The sequence below is a fragment of the Nomascus leucogenys genome, chromosome X (assembly GCF_006542625.1).
Source record: "Nomascus leucogenys isolate Asia chromosome X, Asia_NLE_v1, whole genome shotgun sequence".
Classification (NCBI taxonomy): Eukaryota; Metazoa; Chordata; class Mammalia; order Primates; family Hylobatidae; genus Nomascus; species Nomascus leucogenys.
The window spans coordinates 135,596,292-135,623,527 of NC_044406.1; the positions used below are offsets into that span (position 1 = coordinate 135,596,292).

Consider the following 27,236-nt stretch of genomic DNA (forward strand, 5'->3'; position numbering starts at 1 on the left):
GAGGCCTCTTTTTTTTCTTCTTCATTTGGGTGCACTGCATATCATGCCATTTTGTCTTTACTGGGATGTCTCTAGACCCTCACATTTGTATGCGGTCACTCCTGAGGCCTCAGGCTTGGCCCCTGAAGCACCCAAGAAATATTTGGGTGGTAATTGTTTTTTTTTTTTAAATAAGAAAGTCTGTACAAACATCAAAAGTTGATTGAAAAAAATAGTGCTATGTAGGAAAGGTCCCAAAAGCAGTAAGAAGAATTGATGTCCCCCTGCATCTGGACCCTGAAGTCTTTTTGGAATAGCAGTTAGTTTCTTATTTGGGAAAAATTAGATTCACAGGAAGTTGCAAACATAGTAAAGAGGCCCCCCCTGTACCTTACATCTAGTTTTCCCCAGTGGTTACAACTCATATAACAATAGCACATTATCAAAACCTGGAAATTGATATTGGTACAGGTTTCCGTATAAAAATTTTAAAAATTTATAAGAAACATTTTCTATTCTAAAATATAAATTTTTGTATATAAATTTTTGATATAAACTTTCATGTCTCTGGGATAAATGCCCAGGAGTACAATTGCTGAGTCATATGGGAGTTGCATGTTGAGTTGTGTAAGACACTTCAAACTGATTTCCACCAGCAGTAAATGAGTGAGCCAGTTTCTCCACTTCCTCACCAGCATTTGATGTTGTCATTGTTTTTTAGCTTAGCCATTCTGTTAAGTAGGTAGTGGTATCTCATTGTGGCTTTAAATTGCATTTCCCTAATAGCTAATGATGTTGAACGTCTTTGCATGTGTTTACTTGCCATCTGCATATCCTCTTCAGTGAAATTCAGTGAAATGCCTCTTCATATCTTTTGCCCATTTTCTTTTCTTTCTTTCTTTTTTTTTTTTGACAGTCTCACTCCTTGCCCAGGCTGGAGTGCAGTGGTATGACCTTGGCCCACTGCAACCTCCACCTCATGGGTTCAAGCGATTCTCCTGCCTCATGAGTAGCTGGAATTACAGGCACACACCACCACACCTGGCTAATTTTTGTATTTTTAATAGAGATGGGGTTTCGCCATGTTGGCCAGGCTGGTCTCGAACTCCTGACCTCAGGTGATCCACTCGCCTCGGCCCCCAAAATGGCTTCTGCCCGTTTTCTAATTGGATGGTTTGTCTTCTTACTGTTAAGTTTTGATATTCTTTATACATTCTAGATACAAGTCCTTCATTAAACATAAGGTTTGCAAATATTTTTTCCCAGTCTACAGCGTGACTTTTCATCCTATTCACAGGGTCTTTCACAGAGCGAAAGATTTTATTTTTGATGAAGTCTAGCTTATGAATTTTTCCTTTTATGGGTTATGCTTTTGGTGTCACGTCTAAGAAAGAACTCTTTGCCTAGCTCTAAATCCAGAAGATTTTCTCCTATTTTTCCTAAAACTTTTACAATTTTATGTTTTAATTGTAGCTCAATGATCACTTTGAGTGAATTTTTGTGTAAGGTATAAGGTATAGATTGAAGTTCATGTTTTGCCTATAGATGTTCCAGAACCATGTGTTGAAAAGGATATTATTCCTTCACTGAATTGCTTTTGCACTTTTGTCAAAAATCAGTTTGGCGTATCTATGTGAGTCTATTTCTAGGTTCTCTGTCCAGTTCCAATTATCTGTCTGTCCCTCTGCCATTCCTGCACAGTCTTGATTAATGCAGCCATATAATAAGTCTTTAAATCAGGTACACTGGGTATTCTACTTTTTCACAGTTGTTTCAGCTCCTCTACTTCCTTTCCATAAAATTTTGGAAAAATATTTTTTATATCTACAAAAAATCTTGCTGGAATTTTGATAAGAATTGGTTAAACCTGGATATCTATTTGGGAGAAATCAATGTCTTTACTATGTTGAGTTTTCCAATCTATGAACATGATATATTACTCCATTTCTTTAATTCTTTGATTTCTTTCATCAGTGTTGTGTAATTTTCAGTTTATACATCCTGTACATGTTTTCCTTGATTTACACGTAAGTGTTTTCTGAGCAATAGTATATGGTATTGTGTTTTCATTCTGATGTCTGTGTGTTCATTGCTAGTATATAGGAATGCAATTAATTTTTATATGTTGATCTTGTATCCTGAGAATTTGCTGAACTCATATATGAGTTCTAGCAGTTTCTCTGTAGATACTTTGAGATTTTTCAGATAGACAATCATGTCAACTGCAATCGTTTTACTTCTTTTTCTTCTTTTTTTTTCTACTTTAAAAAAAAATTAGGTCCAGGGGTACATGTGCGGGTTTGAAATATAGGTAAATTGCATGTCACAGGGGTCTGGCGTACAGGTTATTTTGCCACCCACGTAATAAGCATAGTACCTGATAGGTAGTTTTTTGATCCTCACCCTCTTCCCTCCCTCCACCCTCAAGTAGGCCTCAGTGTCTGTTGTTTACCTCTGACTTGTAAGTGAGAACATGCAATTTTGGGACTTTTATTCTTTTTCACTTAGGATAATGCCCACCAGCTCCATCCACATTTATGCAAAGGACCAAAGGACATGATCTCCTTTTTTTTTTTTTTTTTTTTTAACAGCTGCATGGTATTTCACGGTGTATATATATAACATTTTCTTTATCCAGTCTACTGTTGATGGGCATTTAGGTTGATTCCATGTATATGCTATTGTGAATAGTGCTGTGATGAACACATGCATGTGTGTGTCTTTATGGTAGAATGATTTATATTCCCTTGGGTATATACACAATAATGGGATGGCTGGGTCAAGTGTTAATTCTGCTTTGAGTTCTTTGAGAAATCACTAAACTGCTTTTGTTCTGTAGATGTCTATTAGTTCAGTTAGTTATATATTCCCACTAGTAGTGTATAACTATCCCCTTTCTCCACAACCTCTGTTTTTTTTTTTTGTTTGTTTTAGTAATAGCCATTAAATGTCTGGGGTGAGATGGTATCTCATTGAGATTTTGATTTGCATTTCTCTAATGATTAGTGATGTTGAGCATTTTCTCATATGCTTGTTTGCCACATGTGTGACTTCTTTTAAAAAGTATCTATTCGTGTGCTTTGCCACTTTTTAATGGGGTTATTTTTTGCTTGTTGATTTAAGTTCCTTATAGATTCTAGATATTAGACCTTTGTTGGATGCATAGTTTGAGAATACTTTGTCCCATTTCGTAGGTTATCTGTTCACACTGTTGATAGTTTCTTTTGCTGTGCAGAAGTTCCTTAGTTTAAATAGGTCTTATTTGTCAATTTTGGGGTTTTTTTGCAATTGCTTTTGGCATCTTTGTCATAAAATCTTTGCCAGAGCCTATATCCAGAATGATATTTCCTAAGTTATCTTCCAGGATTTTTATAGTTTGAAGTATTACATTTAAGTCTTTAAACCTCCTGGAGTTTATTTTTCTATATGGTGTAAGGAAGGGGTCAAGTTTCAATCTTCTGCATATGGCTAGCCAGTTATCCCAGCACCATTTACTGAATATGGAGTTGTTTCTTCATTACTTGTTGTCAACTTTGTTGAAGATCAGATGGTTGTAAGTGTGCAACATTATTTCTGGGCTCTCTATTCTGTTCCACTGGTCTATGTGCCTGCTATTGTACCAGCACCATGCTGTTTTGGGTACTGTAGCATTGTAGTATAGGTTGAAGTTTGGTAACGTGATGCCTCCAGCTTTGTTCTTTTTCCTTAGGATTGCCTTGACTATTTCAGCTTCTTTTAGGTTCCATATGAATTTTAATTTTTTTTCTAATTCTGTGAAGAATGTCATTGTTAGTTTGATAGGAATAACATTGAATCTGTAAATTGTTTCAGGCAGTATGGCCATTTTAACAATATTGATTCTTTCTATCCATGAGTATGGAATGTTTTTCCATTTGTTTGTGTCATTTCTGATTTATTTGAGCAGTTTTTTTTTTAACTCTTGTTCTAGAGATCTTTCACCTCCTTGGTTAGCCATATTCCCAGGAATTTTTCTCTTTTTGTAGCTATTGTGAATGGGATTACGTCCTTAATTGGCTCTCAGCTTGGATATTGTTGCTGTATAGGAATGCTACTGATTTTTGAACATTGATTTTATATTCTGAAACTTTGCTGAAGTTGTTTATCAGATCAGGTAACTTTTAGGCAAGAATATGGCATTTTCTAGGAATAGAATAATATCGTCTGCAAATGGATAGTTTGGCTTCCTCTTTTCCTATTTGGATGCCCTTTATGTATTTCTCTTGCCTGATTGCTCCAGATAGGACTTCCAATACTATGTTGAATAGGAGTGGTAAGAGAGAGCATCTTTGTCTTGTCCCAGTTTTCAAGGGGAATACTTCCAGCTTCTGCCCATTTAGTATGATGTTGGCTGTAGGCTTATCATAGATGGCTCTTATTATTTTGAAGTATGTCCTTTCAATGCCTAGTTTGTTGAGGGTTTTTAACATGAAAGGATATTGAATTTTATTGAAAGCCTTTTTATATCTATTGAGATAATCATGTGAGTTTTGTTTTTAGTTCTGTTTATGGGATGAATCACATTTATTGATTTGCATATGTTGAACCGACCTTGCATCACAAGGATAAAGCCTACTTGATCATGATGAATGAGCTTTTTGATGTGCTGCCGGATTCAGTTTGCTAGTATTTTGTTGAAGATTTTTGTATCTATATTCATCAAGTATATTGGCTGTAAGTTTTCTTTTTTGTTGTGTCTCTGCCAGGTTTTGGTATCAGGATGATGTTGGCCTCACAGAATGAGTTATAGAGGAGTCTTTCCTCCACAGTTTTTTTAAATGATTTCAGAAGGAATGGTACCAGGAATTACACATCTGGTGGAATTTGACTGTGAATCCATCTGGTCCTGGGCTTTTTTCTGGTTGGTAGGATTTTTATTACTGATTGTATTTCAGAACTCATTATTGGTCTGTTCAGGGATTCAATTTCTTCCTGGTTCAATCTTGGGAGGTTGTATGTTATCAGCAATTTATCCATTTCTTCTAGGTTTACTAGCTTTTGTGCATAGAGGTGTTGGTGTAGTCTCAGGGGATTTTTTGTATTTCTGTTGGGTCAGTGATAACATGCCTTTTGTCATTTTTTATTATATTTATTTGGAGCCTCTCTCTTTTTTTCTTTATTAGTCTAGCTAGTGGTCTATCTATCTTATTAATTCTTTGAAATAACCAACTTCCGGATTTTTCAATCTTTTATATGTTTTTCACATCTTTTCCCTCAATTCAGCTTTGATTTTGGTTATTTCTTGTCTTCTGCTGGTTTTGGGGCTCGTTTGCTCTTGTTTCTCTAGTTACTCTACATCTCCTGTAGTGGTGATGTTAGGTTGTTAATTTAAGATCTTTCTAACTTTTTGATGTGGACACTTAGTGCTATGAAATTCCCTCTTAACACTGCTTTAGCTGTGTCCCAGGGATTCTGGTATGTTGTATCTTTGTTCTCCTTAGTTTCAAATAATTTCTTGATTTCTCCCTTAATTTCATTATTTACTCAGATGTCATTCAGGAGGACATTGTTTAATTTCCATGTAATTGTATGATTTTGAGAAATTTTTAGCATTGATTTCTTTTTTTATTGCACTGTGATCCAAGAATATGGTTGGCATGATTTCGGTTTTTTTGAATGTGCTGAGGATTGTTTTATGTCTGATTGTGTGGTGGATTTTAGAGTATGTGCCATTTGCAGATGAGAGGAATGTATATTCTGTTGTTTTGGGGTGGAGAGTTCTGTGCATATCTGTTAGGTCCATTTGGTCAAGTTCTGAGTTCAGGTCCTAAATATCTTTGTTAGTTTTCTGCCTCGATGATCTGTCTAATACTGCCTGTGGAGAGTTGAAGTCTCCCACTATTATTGTGTGGTTATCTAAGTCTCTTTGGAGGTCCCTAAGAACTTGCTTTATGAATCTGATGCTCCTGTGTTGGATGCATATGTATTTAGGATAGTTAGGTCTTCTTGTTGAATTGAGCCCTTTACCATTATGTAATGCTCTTCTTGTCTTTTCTTATCTTTGTTGGTTTAAAGTCTGTTTTGTCTGAAATAAGAATAGCAACCCCTGGCCAGGCACAGTGGCTCACACCTGTAATCCCAGCACTTTGGGAGGCCAAGGTGGGTGGATCATGAGGTCAGGAGTTCAAGACCAGCCTGGCCAAGATGGTGAAACCCCATCTCTACTAAAAATACAAAAAATTAGCTGGGCATGGTGGCAAGCACCTGTAATCCCAGCTACTCGGGAGGCTGAGGCAAAGAATTGCTTGAACCTGGGAGGTGGAGGTTGCAGTGAGCTGAGGTTGTGCTACTTCACTCCAGCCTGGGCAACAGAGCCAGACTCTGTCTCAAAAAAAATAAAAGAATAGCAACCCTTGCTTTTTTGTGTTTTTTGTTTGCTTGGTAGATTTTTCTCTATCACTTTACTTTGAGCCTATGGGTGTTGTTGCATGTGATATGGGTCTCATGAAGACAGCATACCATTGGGTCTCACTTCTTTACTCAACTTGGCACTCTGTGCCTTTCAGTTGGGGCATGTAGCCTATTTACATTCAAGGCTAGTATTGATATGTGTGCATTTGATCCTGTCATCATGTTGTTTACTGGTTATTATACAGGTTTTTTTGTGTGATTGCTTTATAGTGTCACTGGTCTATGTACTTAAGTGTGCTTTTGTAATGGATGGTAACAGCCTTTCCTTTCCATATTTAGCACTCCCTTCAGGATCTCTTGTAAGGCAAGTCTGCTGTTAATGAATTCCCTTCACATTTGCTAGTCTGGAAAGGATCTTATTTCTTCTTCACTTATGAAGCTTAGTTTGGCTATAAATAAAATTATTGGTTGTAAATTATTTTCTTTAAGAATGCTGAATATAGGCCCCCAATCTTTTTTAGCATGTAGGGTTTCTGCTGAATGGTCTGCTGTTAGCCTGATGGGGTTTCCTTTGTAGGTGACGTGCCCCTTCTGTCTATCTGCCTTTAACATGATTTTTTTTTTTTTTTTAATTTCGATCTTGGAGAATGTGATGACTGTGCATCTTGGGGATGGTCTTCTTGTGTAGTATTTTCAGGGGTTCTCTGTATTTCCTGAATTTGAATGCTGGCCTGTCTAGGTAGGTTGGGGAAATTCTTGTGGACAATATCCTGAAATATGTTTTCCAAGTTGTTTGCTTTCTCTCCTTCTCTTTCGGGGATGCCAATGAGTCATAGATGTGATCTTTTTGCATAATCCTATATTTCTCAGAGGTATTGGTCATTCTTCTTTATTGCTTTTTCTTTATTTTTGTCTGAGTTATTTCAAAGAGCCAGTCTTCAGGCTCTGAGATTCTTTCCTGAGCTTGGTCAGTCCTGCTGTTAATACATTCAGTTGTATCCTGAAATTCATTAAGTGAGTTTTTCAGCTCTCTCAGATCAGTTTGGCTCTTGCTTAAGATGGCCATTTCGTCTCTCATTTCCTGTATTGTTTTATTGTATTCCTCAGAATCCTTGGATTGGGTTTTGACTTTCTCCTGAATCTTGATGATCATCATTTCTATCCATATTCTGAATTCTATTTCTGTCATTTCAGCCATTTCAACCTGGTAAAGAACCATTATGGGGAAGTAGTGTGGTCATTTGGAGGTAACAAGACAGTCTGGCTTTTTGAGTTGCCAGAGTTCTTGGCCTGGTTCTTTCTCATCTTTGTGGGCTGAAATTCTTTCAGTCTTTGAAGTTGCATTCCTTTGCATGTTTTTTTTTTCTTTTTTGATGTCCTTGGGGGTTTGATTGTGATATAAGGTGGGTTCAGTTGGCTGGTTTTGTTTCTGGGAGATTTTAGTGGGGCAAAGCTCAGCTCAGGACTTCTGGGCTGTGTGTTCTAACTCTGGGGGGCTGGTATCAAGTCATCAGTTTTGTTCTCTGGCCCTTCAAGGTTAGAAACCTGCTGTGCTGAAGGGGCTGAGCTGTTCCCGGACTGCTGGTCACAACACTCCAATGGATGGTGCCAGCCAAAGCACTTCATCGGACAGTAGCAGCAGGATCCGTGCTCATTCACATGTGCCAGCAACAGTAGCAGAATGGCAGGGTGCACTTTCTTTAGTTGGGGTGGGTGCTGGCAGGTGCAGGGGTTGCCAACCTCCATGCAGATGTTCACAGTGTCAGCAATGGCAGTGTGGCATGGGGCAGCTACTTCTTTTTTAAAATGTGTGTATTTTATTTCATTTTCTTGCCTTATTGGACTAGCTAGAGCTTCCGGTATTATGTTGAATATCAGTGTCACGAGCAGATAGCCTTGCCTTGTTGCCACTCTTAGAGGGAAAGCAGTCAGTCTTTAACCATTAAGTGTGATGTTAACTGTAGATTTACTGTAGATATTCTTTATCAAGTTAAGGACATTCCCCTCTATGCCTGGTTTTTATCATGAATGAGTATTGAATTTTGTTGAAGGCTTTTTCTGCATCACATGATAGGATTCTATGATTTTAATTATTTTTTTGAGATGATGTAGATTCACATGAAGTTGTAAGAACTAACACAGATAGATGCTATGTACTCTTCAGCCATATTCCCCTAATGATAACATCTTGTGAAATGATTATACAATATCACAAATGGGATATTAACATTGACACAGTCAAAATACAGAACATTTCAATCACCATGGGTATCTCTCATTTTGCTCATATATAGACGTACCTACTTCCCTTCCATACCCACTCTCTCCTTAATCCCTGGAAACCACTAATCAGTTCTCCATTTCTATAGTTTTGTTATTTTAAGAATGTTACATAAATAGAATAGTATAGTATGGAACCTTTGGGGATGGTCTTTTTTTTTTTTTCACTTACAATCATTCTCTACAGATTCATCCAGGCCGTTGCTTGTATCAACTGTGTATTTCTTTGTATCGCTGAGTAGTCTTCCATAGTATACATGTACCATCATTGAAGCATTGCTGAGTTGTTTCTAGTTTTTTACTATTATGAATAGTACTACCACAAACACTTATGTGCAAGTTTTATGTCAATACAAGTCTTTATTCCTCTGGGATAAATGCCCACGAGTGCAATTACTGGGTCATATAGTTGCTGGATATTTAGTTTTTAAGGAAACTGCCAAACTGTTTTTCAACGTGGCCATACCATTTTACATTCCCACCAGCAATGTTATGAGTGATTCAGTTTCTCCACATTCTTACCAGCATTTGGTGTTGTCTCTATGTTTTTACAAAGATGAAATTCACGTAACAATCTAGTGATATTTAGTACATTCACAATGTTATGCAACCATCACCTCTATCTAATTTCTAAACATTTGCATCACCGTAAAATAAAACCTCATACTCATTCGGCAGTTAGTCCTCATTCTTCCCCTCCCCTCAGTTCGTGGCAACCACCAATCTGCTTTCTGTCTCTATGGATTTACCTATTCCAGACACTTTATATAAATGGAATCATACAATATGTAACCTATTATGATTGGCTTCTTTCAGTTAGCTTAATGTTTTCAAGATTCATTCATGTTTCAGCATGTTATCAGTACTTCGTTCCCTTTATGGCTGAATAATATTCCACTGTGGATGTACCAAAATTTTGTTTAGCCGTTTATTACTTGATGTACATTTGGTATGTTTCCACTTTTGGTGCTGCTAAGAACATTTGTGCAGAAGTATTTGTTTGAGTCCTTATTTTCAATTCCTTTGGGTATATACCGAGGAGTGGAATTGTGGGGTCAAATGGTAATTCTGTTTAACTTTTTGAGAAACCGCCAAACTGTTTTTGATAGCAGGTGCAACATTTTAAATTCCCACCAGCAATGTATGAGGGTTCCAATTTCTTCACCTTCTCACCAACACTTGTTATTTTCTTTTTTTTTTTAAATTATAGCCATTCTAGTGGATGGGAAGTGGTATGCTGTGGTTTCGGTTGTCATTTTTCTGATGACTAATAATGTTGAACATCATTACATATGCTTGTTGGCCATTCATATATCTTCTTTGGGAATAAATCTATTTAAGTCCTTTGCCTGTTTTTTATTGTGTTGTCTTTTTTATTGTTGCATTTTAGGTGTTATGTGTATATTCTAGATGCTAGGTTTTAATTAGCCATATTATTTGCAAATGTTTTCTCCCATTCCATAGGTCTTTTCATTTTCTTGATAACGTCCTTTGATGCCCAAAAGTTTTTATGAAGTCCAATTTATCTATTTTGTTGTTGTCGTTCATGTTCTTAGTGTCATAAAGTTCCATTGTGAAATTCAAGGTCATGAAGATTTACTTCTATGTTTTCTTCTAAGAGTTTTACAGTTTTAACTCCTATGTTTAGGTTGTTGATCAATTTTGAGCTGAATTTTGTGTATGATATAAGGTAGGAGTCCAACTTCATTCTTTTCTATGTGGATATCCAGTTGTCACACGACAATTTGTTGAAGACCATTCTTTGCCCCATTGAGTGGTGTTGGCACCCTTGTTGAAAATCAATTGGCCATAGATTTATGGGTTTAGGTAGGAGCTGGGCATGGTGGCTCACGCCTGTAATCCCAGCACTTTGGGAGGCTGAGGCTAGCGAATCACTTGAGGTCAGGAGTTCCAGACCAACCTGGCCAATGTGGCAAAACCCCATCTCTACCAAAAACACAAAAATTAGCTGGGTGTGGTGTAATCTCAGCTACCTGGGCGCCTGTAATCCCAGCTACCCGGGAAGCTGAGGCAGGAGAATCGCTTGACCTGGGAGGTGGAGGTTGCAGTAAGCTGAGATCGAACCACTGCGCTCCAGCCTGGGTGACAGAGCAAGACTCAGTCTTAAAAAAAAAAAATGGATTTATTTCTGAATTCTCAAGTCTATTCCATTGGTCTATATGTCTATACTTATACCAGTGCTACATTGTTTTGATTATTATTGCTTTGTGATAAGTCTTAAAGTCAGGACGTGAGTCTTCTTGTTTTTCAATATTGTTTTGAGGGGATCACATGATTTTTAGTCTTTGCCTGTTAACATAGCATATTATGGTAATGTGGTGGTATGTATGATTAACATGGATTGACTTTTACATATTGAACTACCCTTGCACACCAAGAATAAACTCAACTTGAACATGGTATATAAATCTTTTTTATAAACTACTGAAACTTTCTTAAGGATTTTTGTGTCTATATTCATGGGAAATATTGGTCTGCAGTGTTTTTTTTTTTCTTGCTTGTACAGTGTTTGTCTTTGCTGTCAAGGTAATGCAATGAGTTGGGAGGTGTTCCCTCTTCTCTTTTCTGTAGGATATTATGTAGAATTGGTGCTAATTCTTCTTTAAACAACTAATATAATTTTTTAGTGAGGTCATCTGGGCTTAAAGTTTTCATTTCAGATTTTTAAATTATGAATTTGATTTCTTTCATAATTATATAGCCATTCAGATTATTTCATATTGGGTAAATTTTGGCAGTTTGCACTTTTATAACGACTGGTCCATTTCATCTAAGTTTTCAAATTTATATGTGTATTCATAGTAGTAGTCCCTTATTATCCTTTTCATGCCTGCAGTCTAGAGTAACATCTCCCTTTTCATTCAGAGTATTGGTAATTTGCATCTTCCCTTTTTCCTTTGTCAGTCTTGCTAGAGATTTGTACATTTTATTAATTTTATGAAAGAACTAGATTTGTATTGGGTTTCTCTATTGTTTTTCTCTCTTTAATATTATGTTTGTTGATACAAATATTTGTACATCTTTATGCGGTACATATGATATTTTGTTAAATGCATAGACTGTGAAAGTATCAAGTTAGGGTACTTGGGGTGTCCATTATCGCTAATATTTATCATTTCTATGTGTTGGGAACATTGCAAGTCCTCTCTCCTAGCTATTTTGAAATATACAGTACACTGTTATTAGCTATGGTCACCATATACTCTGCTATCAAACTGTTTTCAGTATTATTGAGTTTGATTATTATTTTCTTCCTTCTGCTTGCTTTGGGTTTATTTTATTCTTTTTCTTGTAGGTTCCTTAAGTGGAAGCTTATATTATTAATTTTAGAATTTCCCTCATTTCTAACACAAAAATTTAGTTTTATACATTATCATCTCAGCACAGCTTTACCTGTGTCCCACAAATTTTGATACACTGTATTTTCACTTTAATTCAGTTCAATGTAATTTTTATTTCTTTTAAGACCTCGTTAACCCATGAATTTGTTTTAAAGTATGCTTTTTAATTTCTAAGTGTTTGTAGATTTTCATGTTGTCTCTCTGTTATTGTTTTCCAATTTGATTCCATCACAGAGAAAACATCATTTATTATTTGAATTCTTTTAATATTTTGTGGATTGTTTTATGACCGAAAATATGTCTATATTGGTATATATTTCTTGGGTGTTTGAAGTAATGTAAGTTATATTCTTTTCAGGTGGAGCACTCTATACATTTTATTTAGGCCTTACTGAAACCTGTTGTCGGGCTCTTCTACATCTTGCTGATTTTCTGTGTAGTTGTTCTATCAGTTGTTGAGATAAGGTGTTGAAGTCCCCATCTATAAATGTGAATTTTTCTATTTCTCCGTTCAGTTCTAAAACTGTTTGCTTCCTATATTTGCAGGTCTTCTGTTTAAAGCATACACATTTAGGAGTACTATGTCTTATTGGTGGATTGACAGTTTCAGCATTATGTAATGTCCGTATCTGTCCCTGGTATTTTTTTTTTTTTTGCTCTGAAGTCTACTTTATCTAATATCACTAGAGCCACCTCTGTTACTTTGTAAAATTAATATTTGCATGGTGTATCTTTTTCCATCATTTTACTTTCAGCCTTTCTAAATCATTATATCTGAGGTGAGCATCTTGCAACAGCATATCATTGGATCATGTTATCTTCTTTGCCAATCTCTGTCTTTTAATTGGTATGTTTAGACCATTTTCATTTATTGTATTTATTGATAAATTAGCGCTTAGCTCTGCCAATTTATTTTTGTTTTCTGTTTGTTCTCTGGTTTTTTGTTTTTCTATTTTCTTTTTTCTGACTTCCGGTGGGTTACTCAAACAATGTTTAGAATTCCATTTGGTTCATGTATAGCATTTTTGAATCTATCTTTTTGTACAGCATTTTTAGGGATCACTCTAGGTATTACATTATATATATATATATATATATATATATATATATGCGTAACTTATAATAATCTACTGGTGTCAACTTTTGCCAGTTTCAGTGAAGTGTAGAAACCCTACCTCTCCTTTCACCCCTTTACTCTCCTCTATTTATAATGTAATTGTGTTAAATATTCCTTCCACATACATTTACAGACACATCAGACAATGTTATAATTGAAGATTTAACCTTCAAACATAATTTGGAAAACTCAAGAGGGGAAGGAAAGTTCATTATATTTACCCATAATTTTTTCTCTTTCCATTGGTCTTTATTCCTTTTTAATGTTCAATATTCTTTCTTTTATCATTCCCTTTCCACTTAGAGAATTTTCTTTAGATATTCTCTTAGTAGAGGCATGTTGTTGACTAATTTTGTTAGTGTCTCTTGATCTGAGAATGTCTTGATCTCCCTTTCATATCTGAAGCATAATTTCACTGAGTATAGGGTTCTGGGTTGCCAGTTCTCTTTATTCAGCACTTGAAAAATATTATGCTACTTCCTTCTGGAATCCATGGTTTATGACCAAAAATTCACTCTCATTCAAATTATTTTTCTTCTATAGGTATCATTTCTCTTTCACTGCATTCGAAGCTTTTCTCTTCATGTTTCAGAAGTTTCGTTATTACAGGTCTTGGAGTGGATTTCTTTATATTTATACTGTTTGAGGTTCACTCAGCTTCTTAAATTTCCAGATGTATGTCTTTTGTCAAATTTGGGGAGTTTTCAGCAATTATTTCTTTGGATACTTTTTTTTTTTTTTGGTTTCATTCTCTTTCTCATCTCCTTCTGGAATTCCAGTGACATGAAAGGTAGATCTTTTGTTTGTAATTCTACATGTCCCTGAGTCTATGTTTATTTTTTTTTTCCAGGATATCTTCTCTCTGTTGTTCAGATTGGTCATTTCTATTGTCCTATCTTAATTCTTTCCTCTGTTCTTACCATTCTCCTCTTGATTTGATTCACTGAATTTATTTCCATTATTGCATTTTTCATTTCTAAAATTTCCATTTGGTTCTTTTTTATATGTTCTGTTTCTCTGCTGAGAAATCTGATTACTTTGCTGAGACTTTCTATATTTTTTTCATTTGCTTCCAAGCATGGTTGTAATTGTTGGTTGAAGCACTTTAATGATTACTGCTTTAAAATCCTTTTCAGGCAGTTCTGACATCTGTGTCATCTTGCTGTTGGCATCTGCTGATAATATTTTCCATTCCGTTTGATATCTTACCGGTTCTTGGTATGACAAGTGCCTTGCTACTGAAACTTGGGCATTTTGGATATTGCATTATAAGACTGGATCTTATTTAAATTTTCTGTTTTAGCTGACTTCCTCTGACACTGCTCTGGCAGGGAAGGGGGCACCATCTTTTTCTTCATTGACATCAGGGAGGATGGAGCTCCTCATTACTGCTGGACAGGGGTGAGGATTCCAACTCCCCACTAGGCTTTTACTGATACTACTCTAGTGCGGATAGGGAAGGGCACCTCATTACTGCTATGTGGGGGTGGAGTCTAGGCTCCTCATTTGGCTTTTGCTGATGGAATATAATGGGACTGCATTTTCTCCTATGGTGTTTGGCTTGAGTAGAGCAGTTATTGTCTAAAAGTTTTCTGTCTTGCTAGGTTACCTCTTTCACAGTCTTTTGGCTAGGAAGAGCAGGCTTTTGTTGGGGCTTCTTTGTTAGTGCCGTTTGGCATTCTGGGTTTCTGGCTTCTTCAGCTCCAAGTCTGGTATATATGAGGCAGAAACAAAATCCAGAGAACTCGCCACTGCATCATTGCTCAGGTCCCAAGGTCCCTAACTGGTATACTTTTTTCTTTCCACCTTTTAATGTCTTATTATGTTTGTTTTATATATAATGCCCAGAGGTTTTAATGATACTCAGTGAGAGAATGGGGAAAAGTACTTCTCCATCTTTCCAGAGGCAGAGGTTTAGACTTGAGATTTTAGAAGCTGATGCTGTACTGCCAAGGAGGTTTATGGGAAATAGAGCTGTCCTTATATAATAATGTCTTAGCGGAGCTCTTATTTCATGTCTACATCATGAAAAACAAAAAGAAATGAAACTTTACCTGGGTTTGCATATGTCTGCTTATCCGTCATGGAGGAGTAGCCATGATCATAACCTGCTCAGTCAGTTTCCTGTAAATCAGTGCACCAGGGTTTCATGAGCCCCTTTCAATATCTATTGCTCCCTTCCTGTGTCTGTCAGTCTTTGAACTGTTAGCTCACTTGGCTGTATCCTAACAGTGCCACAATTGGTGGTTGCTTCTTCTATGAACCATAAGGCTTACTCTAGTAGAGCTGAAGAGGCCCTAAGCCATCACCTAATTTAGCCACCATGTTTTCATATAAGGAAATTGCATCTCAGAGAACAGAGGAAGCTTTTCCTGGATCTCACTGCATATCACACAAAAGCAAATCCAGACCTAGGACCCAGATATCATGCCTGTAGGCCTAGTGTTATTTTAGTCACATGAAGCTGCTCCTCCATCCACTCCTCTGCCTTCCAGTGAACTTTGTTCTTTGCTCTGGTCAAGGACTGTCATTTTATCCCAGCCAACTGTCTCACGAAAACGCCCCTCATCCTTGGGGGTGGGGGTGCTCAATGAGGGTGGTGGGTGGGAAGAAGGGAAAAGGAATGTGGCTGACTCCACACAAACCTGTCTTCAGAGTGAAAGTCTGTGATTCACGGGGTCAGTGGTCTCATCTTCATATCTGAAAGACAGTGTACTTTTTGTCTCCCTAAGCCCTGTATCTAGGTCGTTTGGGAAACGCCTTGGAGAGTCAAGAATAAAATTGCAGGTCAAACAATGGATGACTGGAAAAGTCGGCTTGTAATCAAGAGCATGCTTCCCCATTTCGCCATGGTGGGAAATCGTCAGGAGCCCAGAAAGCTCCAGGAATCGGTCAGACAATGGGCCATGGGGGGAGGGGGGGATGTTGAATGCTTCTAATCTCAAACTTGAACATAAGATGTGCTATTGAAATTTTCTGTGCAAACTTGGTGGCAGGGATCCAACTCAAAATATAAGGAACTCAAATGTGATCTAGAAGAGATCTAGGAGATGAGCTGATCCCACCCCTTGTGGGTTTCTAGAAGAGCTGGAAATATAGTCTAAGGTTCCATATGGACTCCCAGTCTAGTAGTGATCACTGCATTGCACCCATTCAATAAGAAAAATGAGAAAGGATGAGAGAGGGAAGACGAGCTTACTTTTTCTCTTAATAGAAGCCAGTCAGAATGGCAAGCACTAGATATATTGCATGAGCTTCCTAGTATGACTGAGAACAAGATCTAGTGGGTAGGGCACAGAGAGGTCTTCCCATTCAACTTTCTGGCCCTGTTATCCTTTTAAAAACTCATCTGACACAACTCAGACATCATCCAAGTGTTCTGAAACTCAGGATTAGGGATTCCAGTGGTAGTTCTAGGAGCAGGATGATGATAGAAGGGACTATGAGAGCCATTGACTAGTTTAATTTGACAATAAAACCCTGCAACACCACCAATCTACCAAGATTAGCTCTGTTAGCAGGAATTGCAGCAAACACAATAGCTGTTATCTCGGGGTATTAGGGCCACAGAGGAGTGGCTTGCTTAATCTCTGGAATTAATAGAGCAGAGAGGAAATGGCTCTTATAGAGCCGTGGGTCGGCTTCCTTCCTTTTCATAGAACTGGAAGCCCTAGGCTCTGAGGTAATGCCATTTCACATAACTAGAGGGCCTGTCTTCTCCAATTCCCAGGGCAATCCACTTTCAGCCAGTCAGCTTTTGATTTATTTTAAAATTCTGATATGTGCACAGATGTAGAAGGAGGTGATTGAAATCTTGTTTTCTCTTCGTTTCCTCATTGTCAACCACCAACAGTGTATTGAGAATGTGCTATCAAGTTGAGCATGTAGACATTTACAAAACTGTTTACTGCAGTCCCCAGCTCTCATAGAGATTGCAGTCAGGTGGGATGGCAGAGATGGAGACATTACTTGGCCAGCAGCCTGTCCAAATTACCAGGCCTTAGGCCTCTTCTAGAGAGAAATCTCTAAGCTCCATCCTAATTGCCCTTTATATTTCATGCGTCTCTTTTATGATCAACAATTGAGTCAGTAAAGAAAAACCTGATAATGCTCCCAGAGTCCGTGATCAGTTTTAGCATGACTTTAAATTTTTCTTTTATTTCCCACTTGTTTCCATTCACTTGGGCCAAATTGTAAGAGAAAGGGTTGATGGACTGTGGATGCAGGGGTCCTCTTCCCTTTCTCCCCAACTCCACCAACACTCTTAAAAAGTGTGGCCAGTAAGTAACTGCTTTGGTTTTGATCAGTGTACAGTTGAATGCACAGATTCCAGTGGGGGTTGTCCTTAGAACAGGTCCTTGGAGTGGCCATCTGTGCGTTTACTCTGGAGAAGTTGTCATTGCTTACGTCATTTCCAGTCTTGGCTTCTCTTTGCAGATGGCCTTTAGAGCCCTTTGTAAGCTTTGCCAAAAATTCACATTCATTGCTTTAGAGTCACACTTTGGACTTGATCAAAATCAGCCCTCTGCCTCTTCTGTGCCACACCTCATTCTCTGAAAGAGTTCTCTGTTGGGCTCTGAGTGGCTTGACTCTTTCTAAAACTTCAAGCTGTCCTAGAAGACCAAGAATTCACCCCAGTTGAGGAGATCAAAGAATTTTAAAAATTTGCCTCAGCCTCCAAAAGCAACTCTCTCAGATGGTCTTCTTCACAGTTGAAACAGCATTGGATGACATTGAGAGAGCCCACTCCTTTGGCTGGACGTGACAGGTGCTACTGTACGGTATCCCTGTAGCCTCAGAAAGGTACCCAGTGCTAATATGAAACTGCTGCACACTCTGAGGATCTCAGCATCTTGGTGCTTGTGAACTGAGGTTGACCAAATAAAAGCAGAATGGCCTGTGAGTCCACCAAGAAACCTGCTGTCCAAACAAGTTATTGTAAGGCCTGGAAGGTGAGTGGCCAAAGGAGCTCCTTTGCAAGAGCTGGGCTTGCATTTCCAGGGTGTAGCCTTAGCTGGATCTCAGATGTTTCCCTTGTTTGTTCTCCTTCTGACACTTAATAACACTCAGGGATGACACCCTGAACCCTAGTCCCAGGAAACCATGTGCATCTGGAAGCAAGTTTCTTGCACCACTCTCCCTCATCCTGAAAGCATTGCTAACAGAGATTTGCTTCAGGCATTCAGCTTAACTGCTTCTCTTGTTCTTTCCCAGAAAACAAACAAACAAACAAAAAACATGTTTCAAATCAATCTTGAAAAAAAAATGCTATCAGCCCCAGAGGAGAGTTCTCTTTAAGGAGTCCTTGAATTTACATGGAAATAATTGTGAGCTCCCTTGAAGGAAAATGTTCATCTCCTGTAACAGTTGTTTTTGGCCTAAGACTAGGGATCAGAACACCTGGGTTCTAGTCTTGCAGCTACTCCTCACTAGCTATGGGGCTTTGTCTATCCTTTGCTCTCCCTGAGAACAAAGTTCAAATGAACCAAAAGTAAGAATAACCACCTTTAATTCAGCATTGACTAGGTACTAGGCACTTTACTAAGCATTTGTGGGGCATTATCTCCTGTAATCCTCATGATAACCCTGGGAAGAAGAAGCTATTATTATCTCCAGGAAACTGAGACTCAGAGAGATTAAGCAATTTGACCAAAGTCACAGATATAAGAAGTGGCAAACTCAGAGGCCAATGTCATCACCACTATACTCTAATGCACATTGAAAACTACAAAATGCTGAATACATATCAGGCAGGGGCCATCACCATAAGAAATCTCAGTAATGCAAGTACCTTTTCAGCATCTGTTCATTCATTTAATAGTGTGACTGCTTAATGACTCTGGCTATCTGGGGAACAGAAGAGTTTGACCTTTTGAATATTTGGGCATCTACCCAAGGTTAATAAGGCATCCAGTCTCTGCAGTTAGTGTATGGAGTTTTAACAGGAGGCAGAACATTTGGTCCTTCCCTTTGAAGTTAAGATGGTGATTCTTTCCCTAGATCCCTAGATCAGTAGGTCGAAGGATTGCTAGTGTGAGAATTTAAAAGGCATTAGCACTCCAATTTGAGAGTGCTCCAGAGCCTGCATGGAGTTGAGACTCAGTGTGCATGTCACATGCCATCTCTGTCTCAGTCCATACCCCACCATAAGTGGCAAAGATTCCTTCAGCTCGGAGCAGGCACCTATTCCCTTCATAAGGCAGCTCCTAGACAAAATGGGGGTGCGAAGGGCATGAAATGTTCAGTTGGAGGAGGAAGGGGACACAGTGCTTTTTGCACATTTTCTGTGTTCAGCCGTTTAATGTGAAGAAGCGACTCACTCTATAGATTACAATGGGATGCCATGCCCAGTATTTCTTCTGAGCTTCCCAACCAGTCAGTGGTTGGGCAGGGTGGGGGATTATAATTATTCTCCTTCTTTATGGATAAAGAGAATAAAGTCTGAGAAATTCAGTGACTTTTGGAAGGATGGCCATCCAGAAGGTGGGGCGCGCTATATCAAGGGTCTTCATTTGGATGGCCCCAAGTGCAGTGTGCTTTCCATCTATAATACGATGAAAAACAACCCCTCAGCCCACATCTTTCTCACCTCTAAATGCAAGTAGGGCTGAAGAAGGGGGAGAGAGGAGCCCTCAGTGTAACAGGGTATGTGGACATTTGGATGGCTACAAAAATACTGGCCCCATCCTATCCATCCCTTTTCTTTAGACTGGTGACCTTAGACATACCCAGTAGGAGGACTTCCAGTAACCTCCTCCCTTGGTGTGTATGTGATGGGGTTCAAGATTTGTGCCCATCAGCTTTCAAGGCATATACTTCTTGCAAAAAAAGTGCTGGACTCAGGAAGGAGTCCTCAGACTCGATCCAGGGTTGGAACAAGCTCTTTGTGAGATTTTGAGCAGGTTTCTTTCTTCTTGAGGTCAGAGGGCATGGGTATGAGCTCTAAGGGCCTGTCTATCTCTGGCCTCCTGCCACATTTCCAGGGTCCCTTCCGTGTGTCTGGCCCTGTGCTCGATCTTGAGCCCCAGGAATTCATAGTCTAGGGGCACATTATTCCCAGGCTTCCTCCACTGGGAACAAATCTATCTTACTCTGTAGTTCTTGGTGAAACCTGGAGGCAAGTGGTTGAGTGTCTCTCTTGTGCAAGGTACTTTGTGCACATTAGCTCATTTGTTTCTGTGTCACAGAGATTGATATTTCCACTTCCCCAGGGTGGAGACTGAGGCTCAGAAAGGATGGAGACTTTCCCAATGTCACACAGGCAGGAAGTTGTAAATTCAGATCTCAAACTCAGGTGCCCTGCGTCCAAAGCCCTTCCTACTCCCATTCCCAGATTAGAAGCTCAGGTATTTCCGGGGCCCTCTGCAGGCCAGGCACTGTTCTCAGTGCCTTTCATTCCAGTGGCAGAGACAGCCCATAAACAGGTAAAGAGTAGAAGCAAATTTACTTCACTCTGGTAGCTCTCTGGGACCTTCTGACCAGCGTTGTCCACTGCCAAGCCTGGCGGAAAGCTAGGCTGCTCGAAAACCCCATGCAGGGGCAGCCAGCTGGGGACAGAGCGAGTGGTCGAAACAGCTCCCTTAGAAGCCTCAAGAGAAAACCCAGATTCACAGCTTTGAGTCTTTGCCAGCATCCCCTGCTTCGTGCAGGCTGAAGGCACGGCACAGGTGCAAATCTGGCCCCAAGAGAGGGGAGCTCATGTGTATGGGTCCCCTTCCAAGACCTAGGTGATCCTAGGGGCCAGTTAATCTAGAGGCAACTCTCCCTGCCACTTACTGATAACTTGCATGAGCCTCTGGGCCTCAGTGTCCACATCAGTAAAGTAGGGTTAATAACTTTGCTCTTCGCCTGCGTCAGGGTTTCTGGGATGGTGATGAACAAGGTGTGGTTGTGCACGTGTTCCAAACCACACCGGGCATGATCCTAAACCACACACTGCTGTGAGCACTTTTTCTTTAATGATCAGAGGTTGGCATTGGCTCAGAGGTTTTTTGCCATCAGAAGGGTGATGGAAAATGTGTGTCCTGACCCCTGAGGATCGCATAGTCTCATCAGCAGCCCCAGTGCACTGAGGAGACCTGAATCTGTAATGTAGCTGTGAGCATTCTGGGTCAAGGGCTGCAGTGTGTATGCGCCTTTCTACTTTGGGGATCCTCCCCGTGGAGCACGCAGCTGTTCGCTCCCTTTGCTCCCTCCTCCTTCTTCTGCAGTAAGGGCTCTTTCCTGTTCCAGACACCCAACTGGGGTAAGAAGCCAGGCAGAGGCCTTGCCTTCACACAGACCTTTTTTTCGCAAGAACTGAGCACTGCTCAGCTTGCAGGACACCACTGGGCTTAGCATCTGGGTCCCGCCTGGGTAGCCTGGCTTGGTAAACCAGTGACCTGCAAATCACAGTCTGTTTGAAGGGAGGGTGCTGGTGAGGGGAGCTCCATTTTTCAGCTGGCTTATGCAGGCACCTGGGAGCATGACACTGCCTGTTTCTGAACTTTTAGGAGCCCCTGCTGGCCTCGTCTGCATTCCTGCCTAGCTCTTTCCCACAGTTTCCTTGACAGAAGGCCCAAGGTAACAGGTTTCTGTAGGTGGAACTGCCCCCAGGAAGGGGAGGGATGCTGCTGGACTCCAGGGCACAGCTGAGGCTCGGAAGTGTGCACATTTCTAGGGAGTATGCAGACCCAGGGGCCAGCCCTACGGGTGTGGGCCTGGGGTTCCTCAAACTCTGGGCTGGCCTGTGTAGGCTGAGGCCTCTTGCTTTTACTGAGAATCCACAGCTGGAAAGCCCAGTGTTTCTCTTTTTACGGATAGATATTTGGGTTATAAGCTACCCCTGGAGTGCTGCATTCCAGATTTCTGGGGAGGAGGGACATGAGCTTCTAAGATTTGGGCAACAAATTTTGATTTCCGCAGTTGATATAGAATAATTTGTTGGAAACCTTCCTCCTCCCCTTTTGCTTTTCCTTTCCCTCCCCTTCCTTCCTGCCTTTCCCTTCTCCTCCTCATCTCCCTCCTCCCTTCTCGCCAGATCTCCAACTCCTAAATTCCAAAGTTAGAAAGGCAAGCATCAGCCACAGGGAAGTGGATTTGACCACTGGGCACTCAAACCCAAGGAGCAGGCATGTCTCTGCTGTCATTGCCTCCCTCTCTCTTGCTTTGGCCCCCCTCAGCACAGGCCTGTCTTTGTCTGCCTCCCTCCAGTGCTGCAGGCTTCCATCACCTTCTCAAGTCCCCATCCAGAGGCAGGGCTGGCATAGGTGCTCACTTGCTCACTCACTGCCCTGACCCTGAGAGCTCCTGCTTCTATGCCCCTAGACCTGTGGCTCAGTATATGGCACATAGCAAATGATCAGTAAGATGCAGCTGCTGTTCATCTTGGCCAGAAGTCCCTTAGAAATCATCTCGGCCACCCACATTGCTGGACACAAGAGAAGGCCAGTGTCATGAAGAGGGGAAGGGGTGCATCTAAAAAGTCATTGTCTCTAGGCCTTACACAGGAAATGGGAAGAGAACAGAGTTATTTGCAGAGTACCATTTTCTCCAATGGTTCACTCACATCTGCAGATGCCAGCTGAGCCCTGTCACGAGGCTTTGGGGTTACCAAGACGAATAGGAAACTACCTGGCCTTCAGAGAGTTATGTGGTGGAGATGGGAAATGCATAGACCTAACATGGCAGCCTCAAGGTTGGCCATAGCACCTAGGATGGGGATGGAAGGGGTAGAAGGTGAGACTGTATTATCATAGAGACCCTTGAGGGCCTGAGGGTGGAGGGTGTGCTTTAATCCACTAGCCCATGCAAATTGTTCAACAATGTACAGGACTGTGAGAGCAAGGCCCAAGGGAATCCTGGAGGGGATGATGTTTCTCTCGTCTCACTGGAAGCTTCGGAGCACCTGAGAACAGGTGCACAATGAGAAGTGAAACAACTTTGGGGACTGCTGGATCACTTGCACGTTTAGAAATGGTCACCTTACTTGCACTGTGGAAGAAATCTTTACGTTTTTCTGCTCCAGAAAGGTTGCCCACCCACTCTTCTGTGAATAATGGGCCTACATGGCCCCCTGCAGTGTGAGGAGGGCAACTTCGAAAGAACTTATTTCCTTCCAAGAAGATGCTCAGTTCATGCTCTGGGTCAGGTTGGCAAACTGCAGCCTGTGAGCTAAATCCAGCCCACAGGCTGTTTTTGTAAATAAACTTTTATTAGCACACAGTCACGTCCAGTTATTCACATACTGTCTACTACACGGAGCTTCAACAGAGACCACATGGCCTGCAAAGCCTAAGATATTTACTACCTGGGCCATCACAGAAGAAGTTTGCCAACACTTGGTCTGTATCACTGGGCATTTGGTTCATTTGTTTACCCTAACAAATGGTACCCATTTCAGGTAGAATTACAGGCCCTCATGCGGCCACGTGTTTAGCTTCCCCTCCTGTGCCAAAGCTGGCCCCAACTCCACACTCCCAATTCCACACTTCTCAAAAGTTCTTGCCCCTAAAACTGTTTCTTTTCCTTCCATTTCTCCTCCCATCAGCATCCAGAGAGATCTTTTTCAAAGAGATGAAGCCAATCCTTCCTCTGCTTAAGTCCCCCGATGGCTTCCCTACAAACAAAATACAATCCCACCCCCTTCCCATAGCCTGCAAGACCCTCTGCAAATTCACGACTACTTCCCTGGTGCATTGTGTGACAGGCACACTGGCTGCCTGCCCGTCACTGGAACAGTCCAAAAGCCCCACCCCAGGGCCTTCCCACTTGCTGCCCTCCTGCCTGGGATGCTCTGCCCCCAGTCCTTTTCCTGGCCTGCTCGGAGCCACCTGCCATTCTATCACATCACTATTTTTTCAGTCTTTGAAAGAATACTGCACACACTCTTATCTTGTTCTTGTTGTTCACTTACCGTTTGTCCTACTAAAATTCCAGCTCCTTCTCTCTGCTTCCCCACTTCTCTCCCTGGCCTGTGCTCATTCTCATGGAGGTGTCTGTTCTGGGCCCCCTAGGCAGCCCTGCCTGCCCTTTACTGTCAGATGACTTCATCTCTGTAGTGGAGGGGAGCCCAGTGCCACTCTGTAGGTGCTTCTTTTCCTAGAATAAGCTTCAGGCCCTAAAGTTGTCTAGCATTAGGGCTGCCCATGTGATGCTGTCAGCAAAACTAAACATTTTCTTGCCTCTTTTCCTCCCTCCAGTCAAGCCCTTAGAGTTTAGAACAATGAACTTGGCCTATGTAAAATACCTCCAGGAAGTCAGTCCTCAAACACCAACTCCCAACATCTGCTTTCTGAATATATGGCTTCAAACAGCTAAGTGTACAGTATCTAACTGCTGTCCATCCTTTTGTTTTTTTTAGCCACATGACATCTAAGGAACTTAGAAAATGCCTTGCCCTTTCCTGTAGTTAAATTTGACATAAAATTACTTTATTGGCAGCATATTAACAAACAAAAATCTCCTGTGTTTTTCCCGGTAATTCAATTTCAGTTTTCCAGGTAAGAAAAAGATAATTATGAATGACTATGAGGAGACAGACTGTTTTGAGGTTTCCGTTAATAACACATTCAGAGTGTGCCTTCTTCCTCTGTCCCAGTCAGTGGTGCTGTTGACAGAGTGGTACAACAAGAATGAAATATACTGTGGGAACTCACCCTGATCCCAACACCCTCATCAATACCATCACCACCATCACTATTGCTACCAGCACCACCACCTCCACCACCACTACCCTCACCTTCACTACCACCACCCTTTAAATCAACACCATTACCACCATCACCATTGCTACCACCATCCCACCATCCCAATTGCCACCACCACATCCACCACCATTACCACCACCACCATCGTCACTACCACCATTACCTCCGTCATTACCACCTCCATCACCCTTACCATTACCGTGATTACTATCACCATCCCCTCTACCACCACCACCCTACCACTTCTCTCTCTATCTCTCATGTACATGCACATGGTTATCTGACACTTTTCATGATGCAATCATAGACACTGTCCACAAACAGTGAAATAAGTACATGTTTTTAAATTGTCATTGTTTTCAATGTAGAACCTCCTTTTGTTGTTATGCGCTTTGGGGCTGTGGAACGTCAACATGTGTTTATGGCCAAAATTGAATTAGGATTCATAAGAAAGGGCTGTATCTCCAAATGCGCACTTTTAAAAAAGATAAGTTTTGGCCGGGCGCGGTGGCTCACGCTTGTAATCCCAGCACTTTGGGAGGCCGAGGCGGGCGGATCACGAGGTCAAGAGATCGAGACCACGGTGAAACCCCGTCTCTACTAAAAAAAAATACAAAAAATTAGCCGGGTGTGGTGGCGGGCGCCTGTAGTCCCAGCTACTCGGAGAGGGTGAGGCAGGAGAATGGCGTGAACCCGGGAGGCGGAGCTTGCAGTGAGCCAAGATAGCGCCACTGCACTCCAGCCTGGGCGACAGAGCGAGACTCCGTCTCCAAAAAAAAAAAAAAAAGATAAGTTTGGATGAGGGATCTTTCATTTCATAAAAGGATATACTGAGGATTTCCTTTCAGTGACAAATTTTTGCTGCATTTTATTATGATTTGGTTTACAAAAGTTAGCCTTTCACACAGCTGTTCAGGAGCACAGCCAATGACTAAAGGCAGATCTGCCTTGAATAGCAAATGCTGCTGAGTAAACCATGTTACAGGCTATTTTAGGACCACCAAGAATGTGTTTGCATTTTCAAGAGTAGAAAGAGAGATCATATTTATTTGGTATCTACACTATGCCACACACTATGCTAATTACATTTCTAAGCTCATGTAATCCTTACAACAAATTTACGAAGGCTTTACTTTCCCCATTTTGTAGGTAAGAAAACAGGCTCACAGAGGGAAAAATGACTTGCCCAAGGTGACCACCAATTAGAGACAAGGTTTAAACAGACCATGAGGGCTCAGGGCCTACCTCAAGCCCTCTAATCACCCTACACTGCGAAGTTCTTCTATTAGAATTTGTTGTGCAGAAGGTTTTCTTCTTCTTCTTCTCCTTCTTCTTCCTCTTCCTCTTCTTCTTCTTCTTCCTCTTCTTCTTCTTCTTCTTCTTCTTCTTCTTCTTCTTCTTCTTCTTCTTCTTCTTCTTCTTCTTCTTCTTCTTCTTCTTCTTCTTCTTCTTCTTCCTCTTTGTATAATCAGATTATCCATTTGCCTACAAAGCCTACAGTGTGCAAGGAGTGTGTAGTGGTCCAGTCAGTGTACCCTGGCACTTGAGAGCTCATTAACAGCCCAGGAGAATCAGCAAATTCTTAGCAGCCAAGCTACCCTAATGTATATCATAGAAACTACAATAGGAGATTTCTTCTCTGAGGTCACTGCTATCTGACACTATCCTGTGATGTATGGTTTGGAAAACCTTGGGTCAAATACAACAGTCCCTACAGGCAAGTCAAAATGTCATGGCTGAAACTAAAAGTGATTTTTTTATCCTCAGTCTAAGTGTGAAGAGCTGAAATGATCTGTCTTTCCTTTAGCACCCCAGAATTACCTCTGGGTTCATTTGGGGAAGGCTGGCTTACTGCTGAGGTGTCCACACATCCGCCACTATACACACCTGGGGTTCTTGGGGTTCTGTTACCTGGGATGAACTCTGGAGTCCTGAGTGCCAAGCTCTGCTCTGCCACTATCTATATGACTTTTAGTAAGCCACCTGCAACTCCTTTGCCTCAGTTTACCCATGTGTAAATCAGGGACCCCAAGCAAAGCCCTGCCTACCTCCTAGGATTCTTGTTGGAATCAAAGGATGATGAATGAGAAAGTACACTGTCCACTGAAAGGGCCTGGGATTTTATAAAGGCCTGTAGTTGGTAACACCAAGACTTGGATCTGAAGGTCTAGAAAAGCGCAACATCCTGAGAGTCTATATGGATCCCTTTAGCCTACTGTGAGTGCTTATGTCATGTCATGAACATGATATACCCCCCATACAGCCCTAAAAAGTCTTTGCTACTAGAAGCCGCATCCTGTATGTGTATAAAAATGCAGAACCAACCTCCCAGGTACACACCCCTTGCACAGGCAGTCTCTGCTGAGTCGTCGTGCAGACACGTCTCTTGCTGCGTCTGGCCATGTTGTTCCCAGAGATGGCTCTAGAGGGATTTCCTGCATG

The 27,236-nt window shown here is 40.8% G+C and overlaps 1 protein-coding gene across 5 annotated transcripts in view; it reads left to right on the plus strand.

Annotated features, from left to right (window-relative positions):
* The window catches only part of MAMLD1 (mastermind like domain containing 1), a 142,299-nt gene that overhangs the window by 60,157 nt on the left and 54,906 nt on the right, over positions 1 to 27,236 (plus strand). For 3 of the 5 annotated variants that reach the window (XM_030807050.1, XM_030807056.1, XM_030807051.1), the window contains one exon: positions 15,840 to 15,998. The exons of the other annotated variants lie outside the window; for them this stretch is intronic. In XM_030807050.1, the coding sequence (XP_030662910.1) occupies positions 15,903 to 15,998 (96 nt within the window). In that variant the 5' untranslated portion in view covers positions 15,840 to 15,902. The remainder of the gene's footprint in view (positions 1 to 15,839; positions 15,999 to 27,236) is intronic. 5 annotated transcript variants of the gene reach the window in all.